Genomic DNA, 26,156 nt, shown 5'->3' with positions numbered 1-26,156 from the left:
AACCGAACCAACCCCAGTCTCCTAATTTCAATCTTCTACAAAATAGAGCCAAATCTATTTTAAAAAAATCCTTTTGTATTGCTGCACAGTGATCTTCCTGGCAAACTCTGTATCTCACCTTATTCCATCTCACTAAACCATTGTATAAATAACCGTGTAGTTTAATATTATCAAGTGTTGGTTCTGTCAGCCATTGGCTAGGAAGCTAGCTATTTCTAGCCCCTTCTTCTTGATCTGTATTTTAAGCATGATTGTGTGTTCTTGGATATACTAGGATCTGTGTGGGTGTTTTTTTAACTTGTGCTGCTGCTGGTTTGGATTTGCGAAGTACAGCGGGTCAGCATCTAACTAGGAGTAACCATTCAAACTTGACACATTTCCCTGGCTCAGCCTCTGCATTCTGAGAGATGTGGATATAATATACATATGGAACATTTGTGAACTAGCCTCATTAATTCCCAACTGTTACCCCCATGTAGGGCTTTCTCGGATCTTGAAAGGCCGATTGGAAATGACCAAGAACAGAGTGGTTGACTGGGCCTTGGGAGAATACATGGCTTTTGGATCTTTGCTGAAAGAAGGAATCCATGTCCGACTGAGTGGGCAGGATGTGGAAAGGGGAACTTTTAGGTGAGTACCAAGTTGGCTGCTGCCAAATACTAGTGGATGAAAAACTTCATGGAAATGCAATTTGGGGTTCTCCTGTGGATTAGGATACTCTGGAAGGAATTATAGACTTACAAAACATATATGTAATCATTTACTGTATGCTGTGTGTATCGGTCAATCAGGTCTCTGTATGATTTTTATTTATATACTTCCATAGGATGGAAGGATATACAATTAGCAGCAAATGAATGCTTGTTTTTATTAATATTTAATAATAGTAATTATTGCTTAACATTTGTATTGCAGTAGTGCCCAGAGGACTTGTTTAGATCTGGGGCTACATTGTGCTAGGTGCTGTTAAACTTGTATGAGGGGACAGTCCTTTCCCTGAAGAGCTTAAATCAAAGATGAGTTACATACCAAGGGGGATGGGAGGGGAATGGGTACAACCTAGTGTATACAACTTTTAAATACATTTATATTTTTTCTAACTAAAGGCATGTCAGCTATCCTCGCATGCCCCCACCCCCAAATTAACAATCGGTAACCGACTAATTTCTTATAGCTGTTACAGCAGAGGTAAGTAGTAAAGTGGGGTTTGATTGTGGAGAAGGTGGTGGCTGTGGTGGTGGACGGTGTCTGTGCATTTAGGACATTGTGGAAGAAGGCACTGATAATTATGGGGAAAACTGACAGAGGAGGCTGTGCAATAAGAAACAAATGGAAAATCAGGGAGGGGCAGTTACAAATGGCCTTTTGCCTGAGGACAAGTAACTTGAGCATGACGTAGTTAGAGCAGTGGGTGAAGAAAGTTTTGGACATAGCCTGGATGGTGTAGGATTAGAGGGCTGAGTGGAGTTGAAATTGATGACAAGACATCTAGGTAGGAATGTTGGAGAGCCAGGCTGAGATTTGGGATTTGGTGAAGGAAATGAGGCCAGGAGAATGGCAATGTCAAGGACTCCCCAATCTACATGATTGTAGTTGTTCTCTCCAAGGACATAAAAGGCAGAGCAGGCTGAGTCATCTTTCAATTCCTTCTTATTGCCTGTGGCAGTATGAACAGAACCTCTGTGGTGTCCACTCTTCCTCTGCATACTGTGCTAGTGTGAGTCAGAACTATAGTTATGTACTTAGGCAAGTACGTCGTGTGTGTGTGTATATATATATATATATAGTTAGTCACTCATTAGCAAAAATATATATAAAATAGGCTGTCAAGCAATTAAAAAAATTAATCATGATTAATCACATTGTTAAACAATAGTAGAATACCATTTATTTAAATATTTTTGGATTTTTTTTTACATTTTAAAATATATTGATTTCAATTACAATACAGAACACAGAGTACAGTGCTCACTTTTTATATTTTATTATTACAAATATTTGCTATAAAAACAAAAGAAATAGTTTTCAATTCACCTCATACAAGAACAGTAATACAATCTCTTTATCATAAAAGTTGAACTTACAAATGTAGAATTATGTACAAAAATAACTGTTCTCTAAAACAAAACGGTGTAAAACTTTAGCACCTACAGGTCCACTCAGTCCTACTTCTTGTTCAGTCAGTCATTCAGACAAACAAGTTTGTTTACATTTGCAGGAGATAATGCTGCCTGCTTCTTGTTTACAATGTCACCTGAAAGAGAGAACAGATGTTCTCATGGCACTGTTGTAGCTGATGTCACACAATATTTATGTGCCTGTTGCATTACAGATTCATATGTCCCTTCATGCTTCAACCACCATTCCAAAGGACAGGTGTCCATGCTAATAAGGGGTCCTGCTCTTTAATGATCCAAAGCAATGCGGACCAACGCATGCTCATTTTCATCATCTGAGTCAGATGCCACCAGCAGAAGATTGAATTTCTTTTTTGGTGGTTCGGGTTCTGTAGTTTCCATATCAGAGCGTTGCTCTTTTAAGACTTCTGAAAGCATGTGCCACACCTCGTCCCTCTCAGATTTTGGAAGGCACTTCAAATTCTTAAACCCTGGGTCAAGTGCTGTAGCTATCTTCAGAAATCTCACACTGGTACCTTTGTGTTTTGTCAAATCTGCAGTGAAAGTGTTCTTAAAACAAACAACATGTGCTGGGTCATCATCTGAGATTGCTATAACAGGAAATATATGTCAGAATGCAGGTAAAACAGAGCAGGAGACATACTATTCTCCCCCCGCAAGGAGTTCAATCACAAATGTAATTAATACATTATTTTTTTAACAAGCATCATCAGCATGGAAGCATGTCCTCTAGAATGATGGCTAAAGCATGAAGGGGCATACGAATGTTTAGCATAACTGGCACGTAAATACCTTGCAACATTGGCTACAACAGTCTGTTCTCACTTTCAGTTGACATTGTAATTAAGAAGAGGGCAGCATTATCTCCCATAAATGTAAATAAACTTTTTTTATCTGAGTGATTGGCTGAACAAGAAGTAGGACTGAGTGGACTTGTAGGCTCTAAAGTTTTACATTGTTTTGTTTTAGAGAGCAGTTAGTAAAAAAAAAAAAAAAAATTGTTGGTTGCACTTTCACGATCAAGAGATTCCATTATGGTATTGTATTGTATGAGGTCTATTTCTTTTGGTTATCATTTTTACAGTACAAATATTTGTAATAAAAATAATATAAAGTGAGCACTGTACACTTTGTATTCTGTGTTATTGAAATCAATATATTTGATAATTTAGAAAAACGCACAAATATTTAATAAATTTCACTTGGTATTCTATTTAACAGTGTGATTAAAACTGATTAATTGTGATTCATTTTTTTTGAGTTAATTGCATGATTTAACTGTGATTAAGCGACAGCTCTAATATAAAATTTAGAATTTTTCCTTAGATAAGCTTCAGTTGGGCTAGATCCTCTTCCCTCATACGGGGATACTAGCAAAGTGACAGAGGCTAAATCTCCAGGATTTGAGACCTGTCCCTCACAGGATGCTTATATGCCTATTAACAATAGGCATTCCTGATGCTTCCACTGCATGGGAAAAGGACACATCCTGGAGTTGTGTTCAGGATGTCACTTTTTTTTTCTTCAGACATAGTGGCTGCTGCTCACAAGGGCTCAAGGCAGCAGGGACCTTCAAAGTCCATACTAAGAGAGAAGGACCCAGCAAAATTAGATGTCTCAGGTCACAAGGTGTATTCATCTGCTAGCCTCCATATGAAGGTGGTTTAATATTCTCTCCAAATATACTGGGTTAAGTTGCTCCCCGAAGGAGTACCAAGATTAAATCTATCACGGTAGAGGAACAGTTGACTGTCCAAATGTCATTACAGGCTGCGCTGAACATGTCTGACACTGGTGTGCACAATGGCCACTGGATTAGCCATGAGGAAGTCAACATGGCTTCAGTCCTCAAGGATGCCCAGGGAAGTCCAACCCACTATCAAGGACCTCCAATTTGAGGGCAATGAACTATTTAACACTGAACAGATGATGCCCTCCATTCCTTCAGAGATTCAAGGGCTTCAAAGAGCTCTTTGGGTCTGTAATGAAATGGAGAAACTGCCCACTAGCACGGCAGGGGTTAAAGAGAGCCGTTGGGCCCAGCTAGCCCTGCACCATTATACCTGTAGCCAATGGGAGGCCTCGAGGGGAGAGAATAAGAGAGAACCTGGCTCAGTTTGAATCTGACTGGTGAAGAGGCATGAACTAGCTACCAACCTAGTTGAGAGGGAGGGACACTAGCCTGCCAGCCACAGCTGCCACCAGGAAGTAAGCACTGTCTTCCCAGCCAAGGGAGACTGTGGAGGAGTCTCAGGAGCCTCCAGCAACTGAGTTAGTTGGATGATTGAAGCACAGAGACATTGTGGAGTTTGGCCTCACCAAACTTATGGCTGCCTCACCCAAAGGAGCCTGGGACCACAGCAGGGCATTGCCTAGGGTGGCCAGACAGCAAGTGTGAAAAATCAGGACGGGGTGGAGGGTAATGGGAGCCTATATACGAAAAGATCCCAAAATTGGAACTGTCCCTATAAAATTGGGACATCTGGTCACTCCAGCATTGCCCAAGGTCCATGAGGGGGCGCTACTGGAGGCAAGTCACTCCAGTGACTTGGACTATAGGGGCCACACCCCAAACTGAAGGGACAGTGGTGAGAAGTAGCCCAGCACAATGGATTTAGACTCCCCTCTGAGAGGTTTCCCTGTTCAGTGGCTGACTCAAATGGGACCCAGTGGGGAGTGAGGACCTGGATCTCCCTACCCCCACATAAAAGACTTTGGCACCTCGCCCAGAGGTCAGGTGCACCAACTACTAGGCTGCTTGGCCCTCTAAGCACCCTGTTACAGGCCTCTGTGTACCAACCACAAGGAGAACATGATCACCCCAGCAGCAGACTTTTAGACAGTGCTCCTATATCTAATATTACCATCAGCATAGAGGACCTCAGAGCCAGTGAGGGTGAGACAGATATTTCATCATGAACAACCCTCTGCTGTTTTTCTGCTCCCCCACAGTCTAGGGCTTGCCCCTGGCCGCAGGTTTGATGCCATCATTAAGAACCTGATAGAACTACGAGAGAATTTTTTGCATTCTTGCATCTCTTCCACCACCTCTGGACACCTGTCTCTTTTATTTTCAGAAAGGTCTTTTTAGTTTGGGCTAGGATTACCTCAGACCACTGGGTCCTGGAGATCATAAGCAAGAAGTAGCCTATTCAGTTCCAGTTCCTTCCCATCTCTCCCTAGTTTCTGCATCTCTTTTTGGGTACCCTTCTTCTGACTGTTAAAACAAGTGGACCCCTTCTACACATTGGAACAATGGAACCTTGGAGTTCAGGAGCAGAGATTTTTTTTTTTCCTATTTTTTTTTTCTTATTCAAAAAGAGAGAGGGGATTTGCAGCCCATCTAGGACCTTTGATATCTCAATCTTCATTTGACATTTCAATTTCAAGATGGTGACTTTTGCCTCCATAATGCCCGTATTGGATCTTCAGGGCTGGTTTGCTGCTCTCATGATTCAAGATGCCTATTTCCATGTATCAATCCATCTGGCCCATAGCAGAAACCTCAGATTCCTGGTAGGCACATCTCTCTACCAGAGCAGGTTCTACTCTTTGGTCTTTTCAACGGTGTCAGGAGTATTCAGCAGTCCTGGCAGCTCATCTAAAGAGACAAGGGATCCAAGTCTACCATTAAGTCAAGAGAGAGAAATCCACACTGACTCAGACTCAGAGCGTAGCTCATAGGAGTGGTGTTAAATTCCAGGACAACAAGGCCTACTTCTCACAGCAGAGAATTTCATACCATAGTAGGTCTCATCAACCAGCTCCAAGCCCACCCAAGAACATCAGTGAAACGTGGCTCATATTTCTGTGACCTCATGCACTTGTTATACAGCATGCCAGACTTCACCTGTGCTCTATGCAAGAGTGGTTGAAATCTGTATCTACCTAAGAAACACCACATGCATGTGGTGATCATGGTCCCCCAAGAAATCCTTTCCTTCTTTAAACTGGGGAAGGATCCCCTCAGGATGCACAATACTGTATTCTTGTAAGGACTTCGACAGATGTTTCCATGCAGGAGTGGGGCAATTTACCTAGATCAGCTTCAAATTCAGGCTTGTGGTCCTGTCAGGAAATTCTCCTTCATACAAATGTTTTAAAGCTCAGAGCCAGCTACCTGTCATGCAAAGCATTCCTGCCTCCTCTTCAGGGATCCACAATACAAATGCAGACAGACAATACTGTAGCTCTTCACTATGTCATTAGACAAGATGGAGCAATATTATCCCCATGCTTCAAGCGATCTCTCTCCTAGGCCTGCTGGGAGCTAGTGTGGGGCTCTTAATTACTGAATGTTTTCAGTGCCACTCCGCTCACCCCACCAGCCAACCAAACAGGCAGGAAGCAGCTGAGCCAGATGGATGGTGGCATGTAGCGATACCCCCACTCCCCATCCCCTCCACAAGCAGTTGAATTAGCTCAATACTATGATTCCCGCCACGCCCCCCCCCCCAACAATGAGGAGGCAGAATCATGGTTTACACAGGCCCTTAGACATGAATGAATACAGAATTTGATCGCTTGACAAAATATAAGTGGTGCCCCTGTCCCGATCTGACTCTCAGTGGAGTAAAATCTTAATGATGTATTTAATTGAATTCTTTGATGCAAAGCTCATTGCTGGTAGTGAATAAAGTAGTAGCTGCCCTATGCTTGACTGTGATTGCCTACAGTAGCTCATGATGAACCAATTTGGCCTGTTTTCTTCTGGTGTGCAGCTCCACATGTCTCTGAGGTTTTCTTCTCCCCCTTGATCTTTACTTTTTTAACGGAATCATTGGGGCAAACATATTTTAAGAAGAGATGCCTTCAATGGATTTATCTTCCTAGCTTCAGTGTTAGGGTCTGTTTTCGTAAGGTGCTCAGCACATCCAGGGAGATGCTCATCTCCCCCAGCTCTCCTTAAATTCAGGTAGGAGTTAAGGATGCTCAGTTCTTTGTAGACTCACGGCATTAGTCAGCTCTCTTAAAGTGATTAATGTAGTGGCATTCTTCCACAGACCTGCAACAAGGCAACATCCTGATTCTATAATATAGCTTGTGGGAGAAATTTCTTTTTAGAACTAACAGCCTGATTTCAATGTATGTGTAAGGAAGTAAAAAACATAGTGGCTGCATATCCATAGTATGTCTAAACTGCAACTGTCGAGTTGTGATTTCCAGTGCGGGTTCACAGACTCAGGTACTACCCTAAAATTAGCAGTTTTGACATTGTGGCACAGGTAGCAGGTTAGACAAGCCACCTGACTCCAAACTCACTTGACCCTCTGGGTCCCAGCATGGATGCCAGCCTGAGCTGCAATGTCCATGCTATTTTTAGTGCGTTAGTTTGAGCATAGCTAGTGCAAGTCTGTGTACCCACACTGGAAATAGCACCTGACAGCTGCAGTGTAGACCTACCTATAAGGTATGCATAAGACCACATGCCATTTAAGAGAAGTCATTCAAACTAGCTAAGTTAGCAAGAGGCTCCTACATTATCTGATTATAGCTCTGGAATTTATTAATCAGCCTTTTGGAAAATCAGAAAAAATTACGGCTGTTGCATACTTTAAAAAAAAAAATAGCTGCACCTAAAAAAAAAATAGAATACCATTTATTTAAATATTTTTGGATGTTTTCTACATTTTTAAATACATTGATTTCAATTACAACACAGAATACAAAGTGTACAGTGCTCATTTTATATTTATTTTTATTACAAATATTTTCACTGTAAAAGTGACAAACGAAATAATATTTTTAAATTCACCTCATACAGGTACTGTAGTGCAATCTCTATCGTGAAAGTGCAACTTACAGTTGTAGATTTATTTTTTTGTTACATAACTGCACTCCATAACAAAACAATGTAAAACTTTAGAGCCTTCAAGTCTACTCAGTCCTACTTCTTTTCAGTCAATCACTCAAACAATTTTTTTGACATTTGCAGGAGATAATGCTGCCCGCTTCTTGTTTACAATATCACCTTAAAGTGAGAACAGCGTTGCAACATATTTACATGCCAGATGCGCTAAAGATTCCTGTTTCCATTCATGCTTCAACCACCATTCCAGAGGACATGTGTCCATGCTGATGATGGATTCTGCTTGATAATGATCCAATGCAGTGCAGACCAAAGCATGTTCATTTTCATCATCTGAGTCAGAGGCCACCAACAGAAGACTGATTTTCTTTTTTGGTAGTTCAGGTGCTGTAGTTTCCATGTCAGAGTGTTGCTCTTTTCAGACTTTTGAAAGCATTCTCCACACCTCATCTCTCTGATTTTGGATGGCACTTCAGATTCTTGAACCTTGGGTTGAGTGCTGTAGCTATCTTTAGAAATCTGATATTTGAACCATCTTTGTGTTTTGTCAAATCTGCAGTGAAAGTATTCTTAAATCAAACAAGATATGCTGGGTCGTCATCTGAGACAACCATAACACAAAATACATGGCAGAATGTGGGCAAAAGCATGGAGCAGGAGAGACACAAATTTAATTAATGCATTTTTTTTAAACAAGCATCATCACCATTGAAGCATGTTCTCTGGAATTGTGGTCAAAGCATGAAGAGGCGCATAAATGTTTAGCCCATCTGTGATGCCATGCGAATATCTGTTCTCACTTTCAGGTGACGTAAATACAAAGCAGACAGCATTATCACTTGTAAATGTAAACAAACTTGTTTCTCTTAGTGATTGGCTGAACAACAGGTAGGACTGAGTGGACTTGTAGGCTCTAAAGTTTTGCATTGTTTTGTTTTTTGGAGTGCCTTGATGTAACAAAAAATAAATAGATCTACATTTGTAAGTTGCAATTTCATTATAGAGATTGCATTGTAGTACTTCTATGAGGTGCATTGAAAAATACTGTTTCTTTTGTTACTTTTATAGTGCAAATATTTGTAATCAAATGTAAATAAAGTGAGCACTGTACACTTTGTATTTTGTGTTGTTACTGAAATCAATATTTGAAAATGTAGAAAAACATCCACAATATTTAATAAATTTTCAGTTGGTATTCTATTGTTTAACAGTGTGATTTAAAATTGCAATTAATCATGATTAATATTTTTAATTGCAATTTTTTTTGAGTTAATCGTGTGAGTTAAATGCGATTGACAGCCCTAGTAAAAATGAAATAACATAAATGCTTGTGGACTTGAACACTGAAGTCTTCCATGATCATAACTGTTTGATTTATGGTCGCCTGCTCATGTTTGCCTGCAGCAGAGTAAAAGATCTGCCAAGTGCTCTTTCTAGAGTGGAATGACTGTATATCTTAATTGCAATTGGTTAGGAACAACTGGACAACATGGAATAAGATTAGAAATTACTCCCAAAAATCAGGCTAGGTCCTAGTATATCAAATGATGGTATTTAAAAAGAAGTGAGGGGGAAAAAATCCCTGTAGAAATTTGTAAGGCTTAACATGTAATATTCAGACTGATTTCAGCAGGGGAATGAGGCAGAAACATTTGCTCAGCATGGAGGCACAACTAAGAGACTGTAGCTTTAAATAAATCTTGTTTGCTGTTCACAGATTATGTGACCTGATGTGTTATAATAAATGCGTGTCACTCCCATAATCAGTAACAGGAGTTTCTCAAAATTCCCATGCACTGATATTAGAACAAGTCCTTCTATAAGAGACTGAGGAATGAACATTATATCCAGACATGCCAAACCCATGGAAAAAAAATGCAGAAATTGGGCTTGGTTTTGGCTTAATTAGTGTGTGAGTTGCTTGTTGGCTAGTTTTTGGCTTGTTTGTTGCTTCTTTTTTTGGATCGACTCCCAGCAAAGGGGGAAGGGCAAGCAGGGATAAAGTGGGGAGAGAGTTAGGGGTGCACAGCAGGCCCCCCACGGTCCCTGACTGCACGCTGGGGGACTCTAGTAACAGTGTTGGGATTCTTGGGGATTGGCTTGTTTTGGCCTTGTTGTGAAATGGGATTAGCTTGATTTTTGTCTTATTGTGAAAGTTGGGGTGCTTATTTACCATGTGACAGTTGACAACTGTGATTTATATCCACTGTACCCTTGCTTCAACCTGTGATTACTGTAAAAATCAAATGAAATAACATTTGAGAGATAAGCAGTTAGTATTTTAGAAGTGCTGGAAGTACTGTACTGTCGTCATGAAAACATCAGGGCAGTTATTCATTATTGTTTTTGCTATCTTGTAGCTTCCTAAGGTGTTAGCAGTCGTGTAGTTAGCAGTAGTTTCCATGACTGTTTGGTTCACACCAGGACTCAGCCATATCTTTGTGGGGCACTGGGCAACAGAGGCTAGTCAGGGATCTGGAGCAAGATACAGGAGGCTGTCCTGTATCCAGCAGCCTCCACGCAGGATCCCCATTATGTTAATTTTCAGTCATTTCTTTTCTCAGGGGACACTACCCCATTAGCTCTCACTAGTAAATACAAAGATCAGCTAAAAGTGTAGAATTTATAATGAGCGTTTTACTTCCCACCTCAGCACTCCATATTGTTTATAATTAGCAGTAGAAAGGGGGCTGGATATTGCTGCAGATAAAAGTACAATCCCTTTTTCCTCCAGCACCTAGGAATGAGGGAGGATGGGGTGGTGGCAGGGAACCTGAATCTGCATCAACATGAAGAGTTGCAGAGAGATTGCCAGGGATCAGTGCAACATCAAGATGTGCTTTTTGTGTCTCTGTATCATTCTGATGAAGAGGTTCTCCAGCTATGCTTACTCTAGTCAACATCTACTAGGGAACTTGTCTTCCCAAAAAGCATGTCACATTTTAGTTTTATTTTCCCCTTGTATGTTTGAGGGATAGGGAAAGGGAGGTAGTATCAAGAAGGCATTCCTGTCTCAGAGCTTCCCTTTATTTCCTGTTTTTAGTGTTGCTCTTCAATAATCCCGCCTGTCCGTGATTTTATGCTATTAATTAATTTCTATATAGATTTGAGAGCTGTTTTGCTAAGATGCATTAGAACAGAGGAGACTACAGAAAGAGTCTGTCTCTAATTTGTTCAGCATCGGCAGCTACACGGCACATAATAGCTATTATCAGTGTAATAGCCCTCCTTACCTTAGTGGTTGTAGAGCTGAACATATTGGTGTGATTCACTCAGTTAGTCTTGCTCAGGGAGTTAATGGATTACAGTAATTGCTTCAGTCATCTCTGTTTTGATGATGTTCCTTGGTGCACCATTCTAATGCTGATTAACGAAGTTCTGGAGAGCTGTGAAAGGTGGAAGTGGCAGTGCAAAGTGAAGAAGAGGATGCAACTGTTCTAAGTCTTGGTCCTTAAAAATACTCAATAGGTGAGATTTTGCTGTAAAAAGACAAACTACAGTCATTTTAGAAAGAGAACTAATAGAATTTCACAGCTCATTGTAATTTGTGAAATGGCTACCTTTTGTGCAATGGTCTCCATCTTTCATGTTGTGTGGAGTGCAGAAATATGTCAGTCTAACTTCTGTACCTATTACCTAGCAACAAAACTACAGTATTCTATCTGATAGAGAAGGCATAATGCTATTTTAATAACCGAGTATTAACTGTAAAAGATCTTCTAAATTTTTATTATTTTTACGAATATTTTTAGCAAAAACTGCAGTGATGCTGATGCATTTTCATGACTCTTTAATCCCTCTGGTGTCGAAAAGCCAACTATGAATAGCCAGTGAAGGAACGTTCATTTTCATGTGAATACTCTATCCTTATGTACAATGGTACTTCTGTGATTCAGACAGGAGCTACAGTGGTGTATAGATGGAGTAGTTCCATTGAAGTCACAGTTGCCAGGAAATAGTTTCTAAGATTTAAGGTAAATTAATCCTTGGGAACATATGAAAAACTATAGCCAAATAATCATTTGTGTCTACATCTATTTGTAGCCATCGCCACCATGTACTCCATGATCAAGAAGTTGACAAGAGAACATGTGTTCCCATGAATCACCTCTGGGAACAGCAAGCCCCCTACACTGTGTGCAATAGCTCCCTTTCGGAGTATGGAGTTTTAGGTAAGTGTCAGAAAATGCCTGGGAAGTTTTCTTGTGCAGTAGATGTCTCAAATGAGATTTGGGAATTGATGACTGCTAATTAGGAGCAATTTTGTTTAAATTGTAAATTAAAGGTGGATGAACCTGCACATATTGAAAGGTTCTGTTCCGCTAATATTTCAGACATTAGGATTCTTATCTGAGCCTCTTAGCTCTTCCCTTAGATTTCTGGTGCTTCCTGTGGGTGGTCAGGCTGGAAATGCAACAAAAACAGCTTTTTGTTATATCTTAGCGCTTCTGTTCTAGTAGGAACGTGCAGGGCAAGGGCGTGAATATGAAATAGTATAACTGCTAATCAGTTTTTTCTTTTTATTGAACTACCTGAAAAATATTGTTTTGTCAAGTTTACTCTAGTAATTTTATTTATTGTTTGTCCTTCCTTGATTAAGGTGGGGTTATAAAAATTATTATTACAACTAGTAGCTGAGAGCTCTTGTATTGCACTGGTGTGGCATAATTCACCTTCTGTGCTTTCTCTCTCTTTCTCAGAACTAGTACAATCGTTACATGCAAATTAGTTGCAGAATAAGGGTGGTGATTGGTTGAGTTACTTCTGATATCACTGGGGTCTAGGTCTCTTGGTATGGCATAGATACATTCCTTGATGTGGCTATACACCTCATGGGTGTAGTTGGTAAAGTCAGAATGGCTGAGAATTTATAAACTGGTTGATAAAGACTATGAAATCCAGTGATTTATTGAACTGGGTGATATTCTAAACAAAAAGAGCTCTCAACTATGCTTGTAGCTATTTCCATCACCAAAGACGTTCTAGGCTTCAGAGAGACAAAGATAGTGACAGTCCTGGATTCTTATTGTATAGACCAGTGGTAGGCCAACTATGGCCGAGGGCCAGGTCCGGCCCTCCAGACGTTTTAATCCGCCCTGGATCTCCTGCCAGGGAGCAGGGTTGGGGGCTTGCCCTGCTCTGCGTGGCTCCTGGAAGCAGCAGCATTTCCCCCTTCCAGCTCCTCCACGTAGGGGCAGCCAGGGGACTTCGCATGCTGCCCCTGCCCCAAGTGTGGCCCCCGCAGCTCCCACTGGCCAGCAACTGCAGCCAATGGAAGCTGCAGGGGCGGAGCCTGCGGACAGGGCAGCGTGCAAAGCTGTATGACTGGGCCTCTGCATAGGAGCTGGAGGGGGGACATGCCGCTGCTTTTGGGAACTGCTTGAGGTAAGCGCTGCCCAGAGCCTGCACCCCTGACCGCCTCCCGTGCCCCTATCCCCTGACCCACCCTGATCCCCCTCCCGCCCTCCAAACCCCTCGGTCCAATGCTGGAGCATCTTCCTGTACCCTCAACCCCTCATCCCCAGCCCCAGCCCAGAGCCCACACCCCTAGCCGGAGTCCTCACCTGCTCCCGCACCTCAGATGTAGCCCTCGGGCCAAAAAGTTTGCCCGCCCCTGATATAGACCCTAATCCAAATTCTGCCCTTCTATAATGGACCATTGACACGTTGCACTCTATATAATTTTATGAAAATACATTAATGTAACTGGAATATGCCTCATGCAAAAGGTCTCTTGTAAGGTATCATTACAAAGCTTATAATCTACTGAGTGTGATCATCCTATTTGTATAAATGTACCACTCATGTATCTGAAACTAGAAATATAAAATATAACTCTCTGAAGGCCTATTGTAATTATGCAAAGTGTGGGCCATTAATGGTGGTTTGGAATCTTGATGACTCCCATTAACCAGGACAATTGACGGATGGCTCTGTTTTCCCTGTAAGTCTTTCTGTATACCTGTGTGCTGGCAAGTGGGTAATGAAGTTTTACGGTGACATTATCCAGTCATCTGAACTGGAATCCATCTTTAACCTGGTGTCTTTCCATTGAGAAGGAGGATGTGGGAACCCAGAGAGAGACAAAGGATTCCCACCTTGTGCAAAAGATATATAAATGGGTGGAACGGAACAAAGTGGGGAGCCATCGTGAGGGATCCCCTAGCTACCACCTGAGTTGGAAGAAGGGCTGTACCAGGGGGAAGGACTGTGCCCAGACTAGAAAGGCATCCAGTCTGTGAAAGAAATGTATTGAAACATCATACTCAATTGTATTACTGCGTTAGGCTTAGATTTGCGTGTTTTATATTATTTTGCTTGGTAACTCACTTTGTTCTGGCCGTTACTACTTGGAACCACTTAAATCCTACTTTCTGTATTTAATACAATCACTTCTTTACTTAACCCTGAGTATGTGTTAATACCTTGCGGGGGAGGGGGAGAACAGCTGTGCATAGCTCTCTCTATCAGTGTTATAGAGGGCAAACAATTTATGAGTTTACCCTGTATAAACTTTATACAGGATAAAATGGATTTATTTGGGTTTAGACCCCATTGGGAGTTGGGCATCTGAGTGTTAAAGACAAGAACACTTCTGTTAGCTGCTTTCAGTTAAGTCCGTAGCTTTGAGGCAAGTAATTCAGACCCTGGGTCTGTGTTGGAGCAGACGGGCATGTCTGGCTCAGCAAGCCAGGGTGCTGGGGTCCCAAGCTGGCAGGGAAAGCAGGGCCAGAAGTAGTCTTGACACATCAGGTAGCAGCTCCCAAGGGGGTTCTGCGATCCAGCCTGTCACAGCATGATTGAGTCCATTGTGTCTTTTTAAAAAAATGACACTAAATATGTAAAATGGACTAGAAAAGTGGTGGTTGTTTTTTAATGTTGAGAGTATGATGACCATACCTACAATATCATGCATGCAGGTCTGCTCAAACTGTAGTATCATTACACACATGCTATAAAAATGCTTCCTTTCCCCTCCCTCTCCACCACTGTTCCTGTCAGCTGCTTAAAATCTAATTGTGCATGGTGTGAGGGGAGGAAAAAAGGGGGTGCAAATTCAGAACTCCTACCGGAGAATAGTTGACATTGATCACTAAAGGAGCATAGAGCTGAAACACATCAGGCATCCATCTTATACAATTTTCTGTTAAAATACTAATGGTAATGGTGAGGTCATACTTAAAATCTATTTTAGGAGAAGGATGTTGGGCAACATATGCAGAAATTCAGCAGCAAAGATTATGGGGGAAAGAAGTATGAAGCAGTCAAGAGTCCAAACTGAAATTAAAATGGTTCAGAATGTTTCATCTTCTCATGTATTGGCACTTTGAAAATACACCATCTCTACATCATAGAGCTGCGGGGTTCTTTTGAGGGTATACAGTTGCTAAAGAGGGATTTTAGCTATATAATGTGGCTTTGCAAATTTATTAACAACTTGATGAGAGGCGGAGCTGTGAGTAAAATGAAGGATGCCTGGGAATATAGATATGAAAACCTATTCCAACCTTGTTTATTGAGTGCTATTCCAAATGTACTACATAAATTGAGATCACAAATCTTTGTTAGAAATTGCATTAATCGTGTGAATCAAATTATACTTTGGCAGTGACCAGACATTTCACCTTCAGCTGGGGGTGAATGAATTACCTCTCTGACAAGCTGTAGGTGGCAGGAAGATGATATGTGAAGCACAGAATAAAACTGACACATTTAATAATATATCAATAAGTTTTATTGACTCTGTGGATAAATAATGAAGAACTATTACATATTTATTTCACAACTCAAATGAAAGCAAAAGGGAAAAAATAAAAAGTTAATAGATAACAGTGGCTTATAATAGATTAGTATCTGTTATGTGGATATTTGGCTGTATAAACATCTTGAGGATTGTATTTTAATGTGTGTAAGTCAGTTAGGTCTACAGTGTTAAAATTCAGACAGAGCAAGGCAGTGTGGTTAGAGCACAGGCCTAGGAGCTGGAGGTTCCTGGGCTCTTCTGTGTTGTTCCCCTGACTTGATGTGTGAGCAGTGATGGGACACTTCAGTGTTCTGTGCCTCAGTTTGCCCCTCTGTAAAATGGGTATATTGATACTTCTTGAGGTGGACAAGAGGGCAGAATCTCATATGGGATAAGATTTTTTTTGTAATCCCCGTCTATATTTTTGCTCTGTTTTTTTTAATCCTGTTCATTTTTAAATGGGTGCACTAATTCAAATTCTGCAACTAGGTTGGTGGTGGTGGTGGTGGTGTTAATGTATTTAAAACAACAAATATTTAGCCAAATGTCTGCTTTTGAAAAAAGTGAACACTGAAGCAATATTTTTTTTTTTTTTTTAATTAGCATGGCTTCTTGTCTCATCTAGGTTGAGACACTCCATCTGATCAGGGTACAGCCTTGTATAATGTGGCCAGTCAAATCTGATGTTTCCAGGGTGTGAAAGCATCAAGGAAACAATAATGGGACTCTCTTTATACATTTTAAAAGGGCAGTAAAAAAAATTGTTTTGCAGTTCTTCTTAAATATGTGTGGATGAAGGGTACTACATGAGCACAAATTAATATTACTAATATTGATATTTTAAAATAACATAATTTTAAAATCCATAGCTATGGCATTCTCCAACAATGAAGGAAACAAAATGGACAGAGCAATTTATAGTGCATGAGTGTGACAAGCTAGATTTTTTAATTAGAAATATTTTATTAGAAATACCATCTGGTATGTGAATGGGTTAAAATTTTAATATAATTAAGTCCTCTCCTCCTTTCTTTAGCTGTAATGACTTTAATTACTTTTGTTAACATTTACCATACATCATGGTGCTTTGAAATGTTTACCTTTGCAAATTTGTATTAATGAAGAGAGATCGTTTTCAGATGAGAGCTCTCCAAATGGATGTTTACCTCTTTTATTAAGAACTTTGATCAAACATAACTTATTTATCATTCTAATCCATTTTGCCAGTAACATATTTTTAAGGAAAGGTTTTTTTGAATGGAAAGTTTATTAATGTAATGTCATAGCTTCTAAATGGTCAGAAAGTTTTGTGCACAAGGAATAGATTCTTCCTCAGGAGAGAAATCAACACCTTGTTCTAGTTCATATCTACATAGTTGTATAGGGCTAGAAATAGGAACTGTTCAGTGTTATCTTATCTGTTTTAAAGGTTAATATTCAAACAAAACTATTTTGTACAAGAGGGTAACACAATCACTCCTGTAAAAACAAAACAAAAAAACCATTAATAACCAAAGACATTATATGGGACAGAAACCCAACAACAACCGTTGCACAGACACAGGATTAATTATTCTAGTCCATATACAATACCTAGACTTATTTACTCACTTCACAAGTTGCAGTAGGACTGCAGATATTAAAGCAGATATATTGTATCTTGCTTATCATGGTATTTGTGCCCCTAAATCAAGGCCTTGTCTACGTGGGATAGTTGCCTCAATTTAACTTAAATCTCTGTGTTAAACTGATACAAATCTCTATGTGGAAACTCTCTTATTTTGGCTTAATTTACACAGGATGCTGTTTGGGTGTCAGTTGTTTCTGCAGTATGTTCGATTATTAGAGAGTGGTAGGAAAGAGGGCTTTCTATGCAGAGTAGTTAGTGACTTCTCCTTTCTGGGCTGTCCTCTTTTGAATATAAAGAGGGAGGGGAAATGCAAATTTTCCCAATCTGAGGATTTGCTGCTTCAAGAGAAGATGGAAAGAGGAGCAGAGTTTATTTTGTTCTAGGGTGACCATATTTCCCAAAGGGAAAATGGGACACTGTGTGGGGCTAGCCTGAGGGCCCTCCCTCTCCCTGAGCGGGGGACTGACCCTAGTCCCGTCCCCCCACGAGACTGGGAGTTGCTGCTTGCCTGAGCCCTGCCTGCCCCAGCCTTCTCCATGCAAGACTGGCATCACCACTCGTCCCCCGCCCCCATCCCACCCACGCCCACGTTCCTCCATACCCAACTTTTTGGACCAGTTGGCTAGAGCAAATGGGACAAATGCTAACATTTGCCAAAAAGGTCGAGACAGCCAGGACAGGACAGGGCTTAGAAAAGAGACTGTCCCAGCCAAAATGGGATGTGTGGTCACCCTATTTTGTTCTCCCGTTACTGCTACTGCATGCACAACCACTGTTCAACAAGAAGCTTTGGAATGGTTGTCCTGGAAGTCTCTAATATTGCGGTGTGGCTGTGAAGGAAAAAGGAGTTAAGATTGTGGATTTAATTTGTGTCTGTATAAACATGCAAGAACTCAGAATCTTTTGGGAATTCCCTAAATTTCTGTGGATTAGAGCTCATTAAGTAAGAATGGATTGAATAGCCCTGCATGACAATACCACAAATTGTTTCCCTGGCAAGTGAAGAAGGAGAGTGCTGGCACCTGTTCAGAGCTGTGAGCTCTGCACCAAGTTATTGCTTTCTCTGTTAGGAGTATCTGGGGTATAATAGCTCCACTAAAATGATATTCTGACAAGACTGATTTGCCTCAGTGATAAAACCAGAACAGGCTAGTTACTTTGCATTGTAAAAAACTATTTGTTTTCGGATGCAAGGTGAGAGGGATGTGTAGATTTAAGGATTGTATTCGAAATCTGTTTTAGATTTTGTTTGTTACAGTACAGCCTAGTGGATAGGGTATTAGACGGGGATTTGGCAGGTGTGGGTTCCATTCCTGGCTCTCACAAGTCTACTTCTTGAGCTTAAGCAAATAACTTCTCTCCCTGTGCCTCGTGTCCCCATCTGTAAAATTGAGATGATAATAATACTAACCTTTTTAAAGTACGTTGAGATCTAAAGATGAAAAACACATATAAGAGCTAGGCATTACCATTCTGTTAACCTGAGTGTATTGTTTTAGTTGCAGCTGGATTATTGCAATTCAGTTAAAGTCTCATAAAGATAGTATTTAGCTGCAGGTTATTCAGTTTCAGCAATCGAGAAGTCCAGAAGCATAATTGAGTTGCTTATTAAGCAAGGGTTGCCAACTTTCTAATCCCACAAAACCGAGCACCCCGCCCACCCCTTCCCTGAGGCCCCGCCCCTGCCCACTCTGTCTCCCCTCCCTCTGTCACTCACTCTCCTCCATCCTCACTCACTTTCACCGGGCTGGGGTGGAGGGTGAAGGCTCTGGCTGGGGGTGTAGTCTCTGGGGTCAAGTTGGGGATGAAGGGATTGGGGTGCAGGAGAGGGCTCTGGGCTGAGACAGGGGGTTAGGGTATGGGGGTGGGCTCTGGAGTGGGGCTGGGGATGAGAGGTTTGGGGTACAGGAGGTGGCTGCAGGCTGAGGCCAAGGGGTTTGGAGTATGGGAGGGGGTGTGGGCTCTGGGATGGGGGTGGGGTTGAGGAGTTTGGGATGCAGGAGGGGGCTCCAGTCTGGGGCAAGAGGTTGGGGTGAGGGCTCTGGCTAGGGGTTTTGGCTCTGCGGTGGGACTGGGGATGAGGCAGAGAGCTGGGCATTCTGATTGAAACAAGATGCCTGGCAACCCTATATTGAGCAGAAGGCCAGAATATAGTTTCACCAGTTTGTCTGGACATCTTAATAAAGGAAGAGAGCAGACATAATTTACAGGCCCCTTATACACACTCGGCCTACTAATACATATTCATTTGTTACTTTAAATGTGCTTTTTTGTATACTCCTATCTTTCTTCATTCTCTTGCACCTCCAACAGGGCTCTTATTGATGATATTCTCCTTATGGGAGTATGATTCTTTCTGTTGAGCTCTGGCTGGATACTTGCTTCTTGAGTTCTAAGACTTTCCCAAGTTCTCAGGTGCCTCAGAGCCATAGAATCATAGACATCTAGGGCTGAAAGAGACCTTCAGATGTGACATAGTCCATCCTCCATCACTGAGGCAGGACCAAGCATACTTAGACCATCCCTGAGAGGTATTTGTCTAACCTGTTCTTTAAAACTTCCAATGACGAAGATTCCACAACCTCCCTTCGAAGCCTGTTTCATTGCTTAGCTATCCTTATAGTTTGAAAGTTTTTTTTCCTAATATCTAACCTAAATCTCTCTTGCTTCAGATTAAGCCAGTTACTTCTTGTCTTACCTTCAGTAGACATGGAGAGCAATCACTCACTGTCTTCTTTTTATAACAGCCCTTAACATATTTGAAGACTTATCATATTCCTTCTCATTCTTCTTTTCTGAAGACTAAACATGCCCAATGTTTTTAACCTTTCCTCATAGGTCTGGTTTTCTAAACCTTTTTGTTGCTCTCCTCTGGACTCTTTCTGATTTGTCCACATCTTTCCTAAAGTGTGGTGACCAGAATTGGACACACTACTCCCGTTGAGGCTTCATCAGAGCTGAATAGATTGTATTGCTTCATTCTGTGAAAAGAGGAAATTCCCAGATACATGATGTTTGAAGACAACAGATGGCTCAGCAGAGACTCCTGGACCTTCTTAGGGCTGGAGATGGAATTCAGTATGATTTTATGGTTGACTGGGAAAGATGAGGAAGAAAGGAAGAATATTAATCTATTGATGTAAACTTTTTTGGAAGTCTTAAAGGTTTGAATTCATCTTGTCATTTGGAATAAGGCTGGCGCTTAGGCTTTCTGAACCATTTTCTTCCTAGTGAACAATTAAAGAATCATTTACAGCAATAATATTCTAAAAGTCCACAGTACCTTTCATTGTGAATGTTCCCTATGTTTCTATAGAGATAATGATCTCACCACTGATATGCAGCTATCTCTGTGTTGGAATATAACAGTGATGTTACTAGGGCAGCACTACACCATTTGTTATAGATGGAGAGAGAGCCAATATCTTTATCCAACTAAAACTGCAGCAGGAAATTAGGTAGACAGTGCAAAAACTGAGATCCAGGTTCTTATAGGGCCATATAGTGGGACTGTTGGAGGGCATAAGGGGGCTTCCCCTACCTTTTGAGCATCCGTGTTTCCATGGCTCAGAAACCATATAGATGTTAATGATTTCACTGGCTCTCCTGGGCTGTATTCAAATTAGTGATTTAAAAGAGAGCTTGTGTATCACAATACCCGTCCCCAGTGTTTCATTTCTTTAAATATAGCAGCAAGTCTTTCCTTACGGTTTTCCTCTTACTGACATCAGACTAAGAAGTGATGTGTGGCCATCTCAAAAACACTTGCTAGATTATTTTAATTTTCATGCCTTAGGAAACTTGAAAATCATATGAATTAAGTTGCAGCCTTACTTTTGTTTCTTGAAAGATGTAAATTTTTGTGACAGTCATGCAAACCGCTGTGGGGGAAAACACAGAATGGGTTGTGCAAGTTGACACTTTGCTTAACACCACCTTTCTCCCTGTGGGGTACCCTCAAGCCCTTTCATTCCCCCTCCCCCCGGAAGAGCTGAGAAAGAAAATAAAGGAAATTAGCTGTGCTACCAGCTAATCAAACAACATGCACAAACCTCTTAGGACACCAAAAATCCAATCCTGTTCTTAAAAAAGATAAATTTTATTAAAAAAAAAAAAAGAGAGAAAAAATACATCTGGAACTTAGGCTTTTGCTAGATTTTAAAAGAGCAATTCCAAAAATTAAGCACCCAAACTAGCTTTCTTGGGGGCTCAGCTTAAGGGTTACAAGCAAACAAAAGCATCAAGGGTTAGCACAGAGGAGATCCACATGCCAAAATAAGAAACAAACCTGATTGTGTCTAACAACATTCCCCCATCCAAATAATTTCTTCTAGATATGGAAGATACCTTTTCATATCTGGTTCAGACCTTACACAGCATTCCTGCTATCGCATTGCTGCTTGTGTCCCTGCAGCTCAAAGAACAGCAGACCAAGTAAAAGTTTCTTTTCCGATTTTAAACAGTTTTAGCCGTTGGCTCTTTTCGTCAGGTGCCCACTTTATTTTTCTTTACCTGGGGGACTTTTTAACCCTCTACAGGTAAAGCAAGTAAAGAACAGCTACCAAGAGGGATTTTACAGCTTATCCTCACCCCCTTGATTTGTCTCAATAGCTACATTAAATAACAGTTTAGGACAGGAAGTAAAGAAGGGTACTTTCATATTCACTTGAAATTTCAAGATAATATTGGTATACAGAACTTAACTACCTGGGTCAAAATTTTGGTCAGGAAACAGGGTTAAGCTCCCCATACTTATTAAAAGTTGATGACCACAAGTGGTCAGGACTTTAGTTTTATGTTTCATCTGAAAGTTAGACTACCCCTGTCCTAATAGAGCACAGCATATGTGCAAATAAGCCTTGAACAAATTAGCCATATTGCATATGTTCTCAACCATGTCACCCAATCAGCAGAAATAGTCTCTTAATGTTTGTTTAAAATTAGAATGGGATTCAAGCCTATCTGGGGAAATCTATTTTGTAAATACCCTTTGGGAACTTGCAGTGAAGAAGGTATACAGGCTTTACGCTCTTTGAATGTTCTTAGAGACAGCAAGACCACACAGAAAAGGAGGGCTGAGGTTTAGAATATCTTTTGGCAGATAACATTGTTGGGGGTAAGGATGGGCAGCTAGGACCATCCAAGGACATTAAGTTGAAGGGAAAAGGCCAGTCTTTCTGAGGCTTTAGCCTTCTTGTGGCAAGAAGAGAACAAAGAGCATCTGTTGGAGTCATGGATGGGCCGTTCACAGAGTTCAGCATCACAGAGACATAGTGGTTCATCAACTTTCTTTCATCAAGATGGGTCCAAAAGTCTGGAATAGAATTTCAATAGGAACTGTGCATAAAAAGTCACTTTCCAAAAGTGGATACAAACAATATATATTCATGTATAAAAGGATTCATTTCCCCCCAGCCCCATAATTGACATATTCAAGTTGTTCTACACATTCCTCAGCATTCCAGGAGAGTATATACTGGTCCTCCCAGGTGGAAGGACAGACTTTCAGATTGCAGCAGTGGCCGCTAAAAGTTTCGACATAAATATCTGTGGTTTATGTATTTCTAACTGTAACTTTCAAAAAATCAGGTGAAATATGGCAAGAGGATGTTCTGGTGGTTAAAGCACTGCACTGGGACTCAGGCAATCTAGGTTCAAAACCCAACTCAGCATAAATGTCCTGGCTGACCTTGGGCAAGTCTCATCCTCTTTCACCTGTGTGATCTCAGTTCTCAATCTGTAAAGTGGAGATTCCCCCACTCCCATCCTTTGTCTGTTTTGTCAATTTAGATTTTAAACTCTTTCACAAAGAAAATGTTTTTTGGTAGTGTATGTCTAGCACCTAGCACAATGGGAAGTCAAACTTGGTTTGGGCCTCTAGGTGCTTCTGTAATATCATTAATGTATCTTGCAGTCCCTTGATTTCTCTAGGACTTTATGGTCTAAAAAGAGATAAGTAGGAAATTGACGCAGAGCAATGTAAATGGGAATATAAAAAAACAGAATCAAAGCTAAACAAAAGGGAAAGGTTTTGTTTCAGTGCAGGTTAATCCTGTATTGGTCCTACAGGGCCAAGTTCATAGCCATGTGCTGATGACTTTAAAAATTAAGTAGTCCTATACCGTAAGTGCAACATACTGCTCTCATCTGGCTCTTAATTGTAGTGTGTTAGGTTACCTTTTATTTTAAATCCTAATCTAGTTCTAGACACAGATGGGTATCAGACACTCAACTTCTTAGTGTGGCGATGTGACAAAGTGGGACTGTTCTTTATGTCTCCTCTGAATATGGTAGGGGTGCCTCAGTTTCCCCTGTGCATTTCGTAAGTCTCTAGGGGGTGAGATTGTTGCAGAGCAAAGGGCCAGTGTGTGTAAATGGCCGGCACTCTGTCTCCTGGCAACTAATGGCCAGGGCTCTTCCCCCCTGCAAGGAGATAGCTAAAGGTATGGGAGAACAAAGAGATCAGGTGACCTCCTGGCCTGGGAAAGGAACAAAGCCCAGAGAGGAGGGGCTGGAGGGTAAGGCTGTTTGGAGCTGGCTGGGGGTGAGGAGTGAGTGCAGATGTGGGTGTCTGGTTCGCTTCCCCCGCCCCCAATTTACCCAGCTGAGGAGTCCTGTTCTCTGTATCTACAAGCTCTGGTTTAGACCGTGTTCCTGTAATCTAATAAACCTCTATTTTACTGGCTGGCTAAGAGTCATGTCTGAACGCAAAGGGGGGGTGCAGGACCCTGTGGCTTCCCCAGGACCCTGCCTGGGCGGACTCGCTGTGGGAAGTGCACAGACCAGCAGAGGATGCTGAATGCTCCAAGGGCAGACCCAAGAAAGTGGAAGATGTGTGAGCTTGCCCTGAAGACAGTCTGCTCACAGAGAGGAAACTTCACCAGAGTCCTGACTGGCTTTGTACGGAGCAGTTCCAGAGCATCGCCCGGGAACTCCGTGACAGGCTAAAACCCCCTTTCCTCCCCCAGTGGTGTAGGTATGCTTTGCCTGATTTCTATATCACAGCACTCTGTGAAGCAATCTGCATATCCAATAAATTCCTATAGGAGAGATGCTCCTGGAGGGCCTCCAGTTACCATGGTGTAAATCACAAATGACAAGTACATGAAGCCTGTCACTGAGCACTTGCTGATGAGTTTGAAGCAGTAGCCTACTGTCTGCAGAGAATGTCAAGATGCCAAGTTGGTCTCCATCAGTCAGTGTGAGCTGCAGAGTTCCTAAAACTTTTCTAATTAAAGGTATAAGAAATTTGATCATAGCCAGAAATCGTGATTGCAAAGGTTTCTTTGTATGTTTATTTCATGTCTTCCCTATAGGTCTTGCACTTGCTTAACTAATAATATTGCTTGTTAAAGAAAAGTTGCTCCTGGATTTTACCCATGTGCAGTGTTTTTAGGGCAAGAATTTTCAGAGGCCAAAGGGCAGTTAGGCAGCCAGTGCTCATTGACTGTTAACAGGAGTTAGGCACCTAACTGCCTTTTTGTTCCTTTGAAAATCTAACCCATAAATTTTAAGTTATACCAGTTCAGTCACTTACTCTTGTCCAATATTTTAGATCAACTATAGAGTATAGAGGAGCCAATCTAACACACCAGATTTAGACACACATACAGCCTCCGAATGTGAGTTGATTTGGCTCTGCATCTTTGTTTTTTTTTCAAATGGGATTGTGCACTAGTAACGTGGCAGAAGTGGATGGTAGTGGGAAAGATCCAGATTTGGGAATGACTTTAGGTTTTCTGTAACTTGAGTTGGTGTGCTTGCTTTCTGCTGGGCGCATGCAGACTACATTGTAGAATGACCTTTGTGTTGGTCTCTGTGCAACATGCAGCAAACTTCGGAAAAAACAAAAAGGGGCAAAATGAAGCAAAAAGGGGTGGGGTGGGGATTTTTTATTGATAAACTAACAAGAAAGTGGGGATCAATATAGACAGACCCCAGGAAAAAGACGCATACTCACTTTTCAAATCTCACTATGTAATTAGGTATGCAGTGGAATTGTGTAGCTGTGTTGGTCCCAGGATATTAGAGAGACAATGTGGATGAGGTCATATCTTTTATTGGACTAATGTCTGTTGGTGAAAGAGACAAGCTTTTGAGCTACACAGAATTTTTCCTTAGGTCAGAGACCTGAACTCTGAGTGGCTTGAAAGCTTCTCTCTCTCCCAACAGAAGTTGGTCCAATAAAAAAGATTATCTCACCCACCTTGTCTCTTAGGGTAATTAGGTTACAGAGAGAGTGTCTGTACAAGGAACAAAATTCACACCAAACTGTCATGCTTTCAGTTGAGTTCTTCTCAGGTCTTTGTTTCTGAGGAATGGTACATGTGCATGTCCAAAGAGTTTTCTAATAAAACCTTTGGACAGCAGAGACTGATTATACCAATCTGCTGTTCTATTTGTATATGTTGGATGGGATGGCTCTCTCATATTACACTACCATTATTTGAAGATAAATGCTTAGACTCTGTTTTTAAAAAAAAAAAAAAATTAAGCAAACAACTCTTACAGATGTCCTCTCTAAAGATGGCGAACCATATTCTCCGTCAGTCATAGCCCTATAAATCTATAATAGCCCCACTGGAGTGGCCCAGCTTTGCAGTGGTAAAACAGAGGGTAGAATTTAACTTTTTGGTTTTCAATTAACACTGTAGGTGTTCAGTATTTTAAGATGCAGTTGGTTTTCATGGTTGGCTGCCAGTGGGCAAGTGCATGGGATCTGCATGGGACCCAGACATTAATCTAGTGCTTGCACTCCTGAGGCTAGCACTGCCTGGGATACTAGTCTGCCTAAAGATAACAGGGATACAGAGTTGCTATTGGCTTCTTACCCCT

At 41.3% G+C, this 26,156-nt stretch overlaps 1 protein-coding gene across 2 annotated transcripts in view; it reads left to right on the top strand.

The window, feature by feature from the left end:
• OGDHL (oxoglutarate dehydrogenase L) overlaps positions 1-26,156 on the top strand; it is a 115,545-nt gene that overhangs the window by 67,469 nt on the left and 21,920 nt on the right. For both annotated transcript variants that reach the window (XM_032804728.2, XM_032804735.2), the window contains exons 15-16: positions 480-630; positions 11,992-12,119. In XM_032804728.2, the coding sequence (XP_032660619.1) occupies positions 480-630; positions 11,992-12,119 (279 nt within the window). The remainder of the gene's footprint in view (positions 1-479; positions 631-11,991; positions 12,120-26,156) is intronic.

Source organism: Chelonoidis abingdonii, chromosome 15 (genome assembly GCF_003597395.2).
Source record: "Chelonoidis abingdonii isolate Lonesome George chromosome 15, CheloAbing_2.0, whole genome shotgun sequence".
NCBI lineage: Eukaryota > Metazoa > Chordata > Testudines > Testudinidae > Chelonoidis > Chelonoidis abingdonii.
Note: the sequence above shows the minus strand (reverse complement) of the source record. Positions and strands in the feature narration are given on the sequence as shown.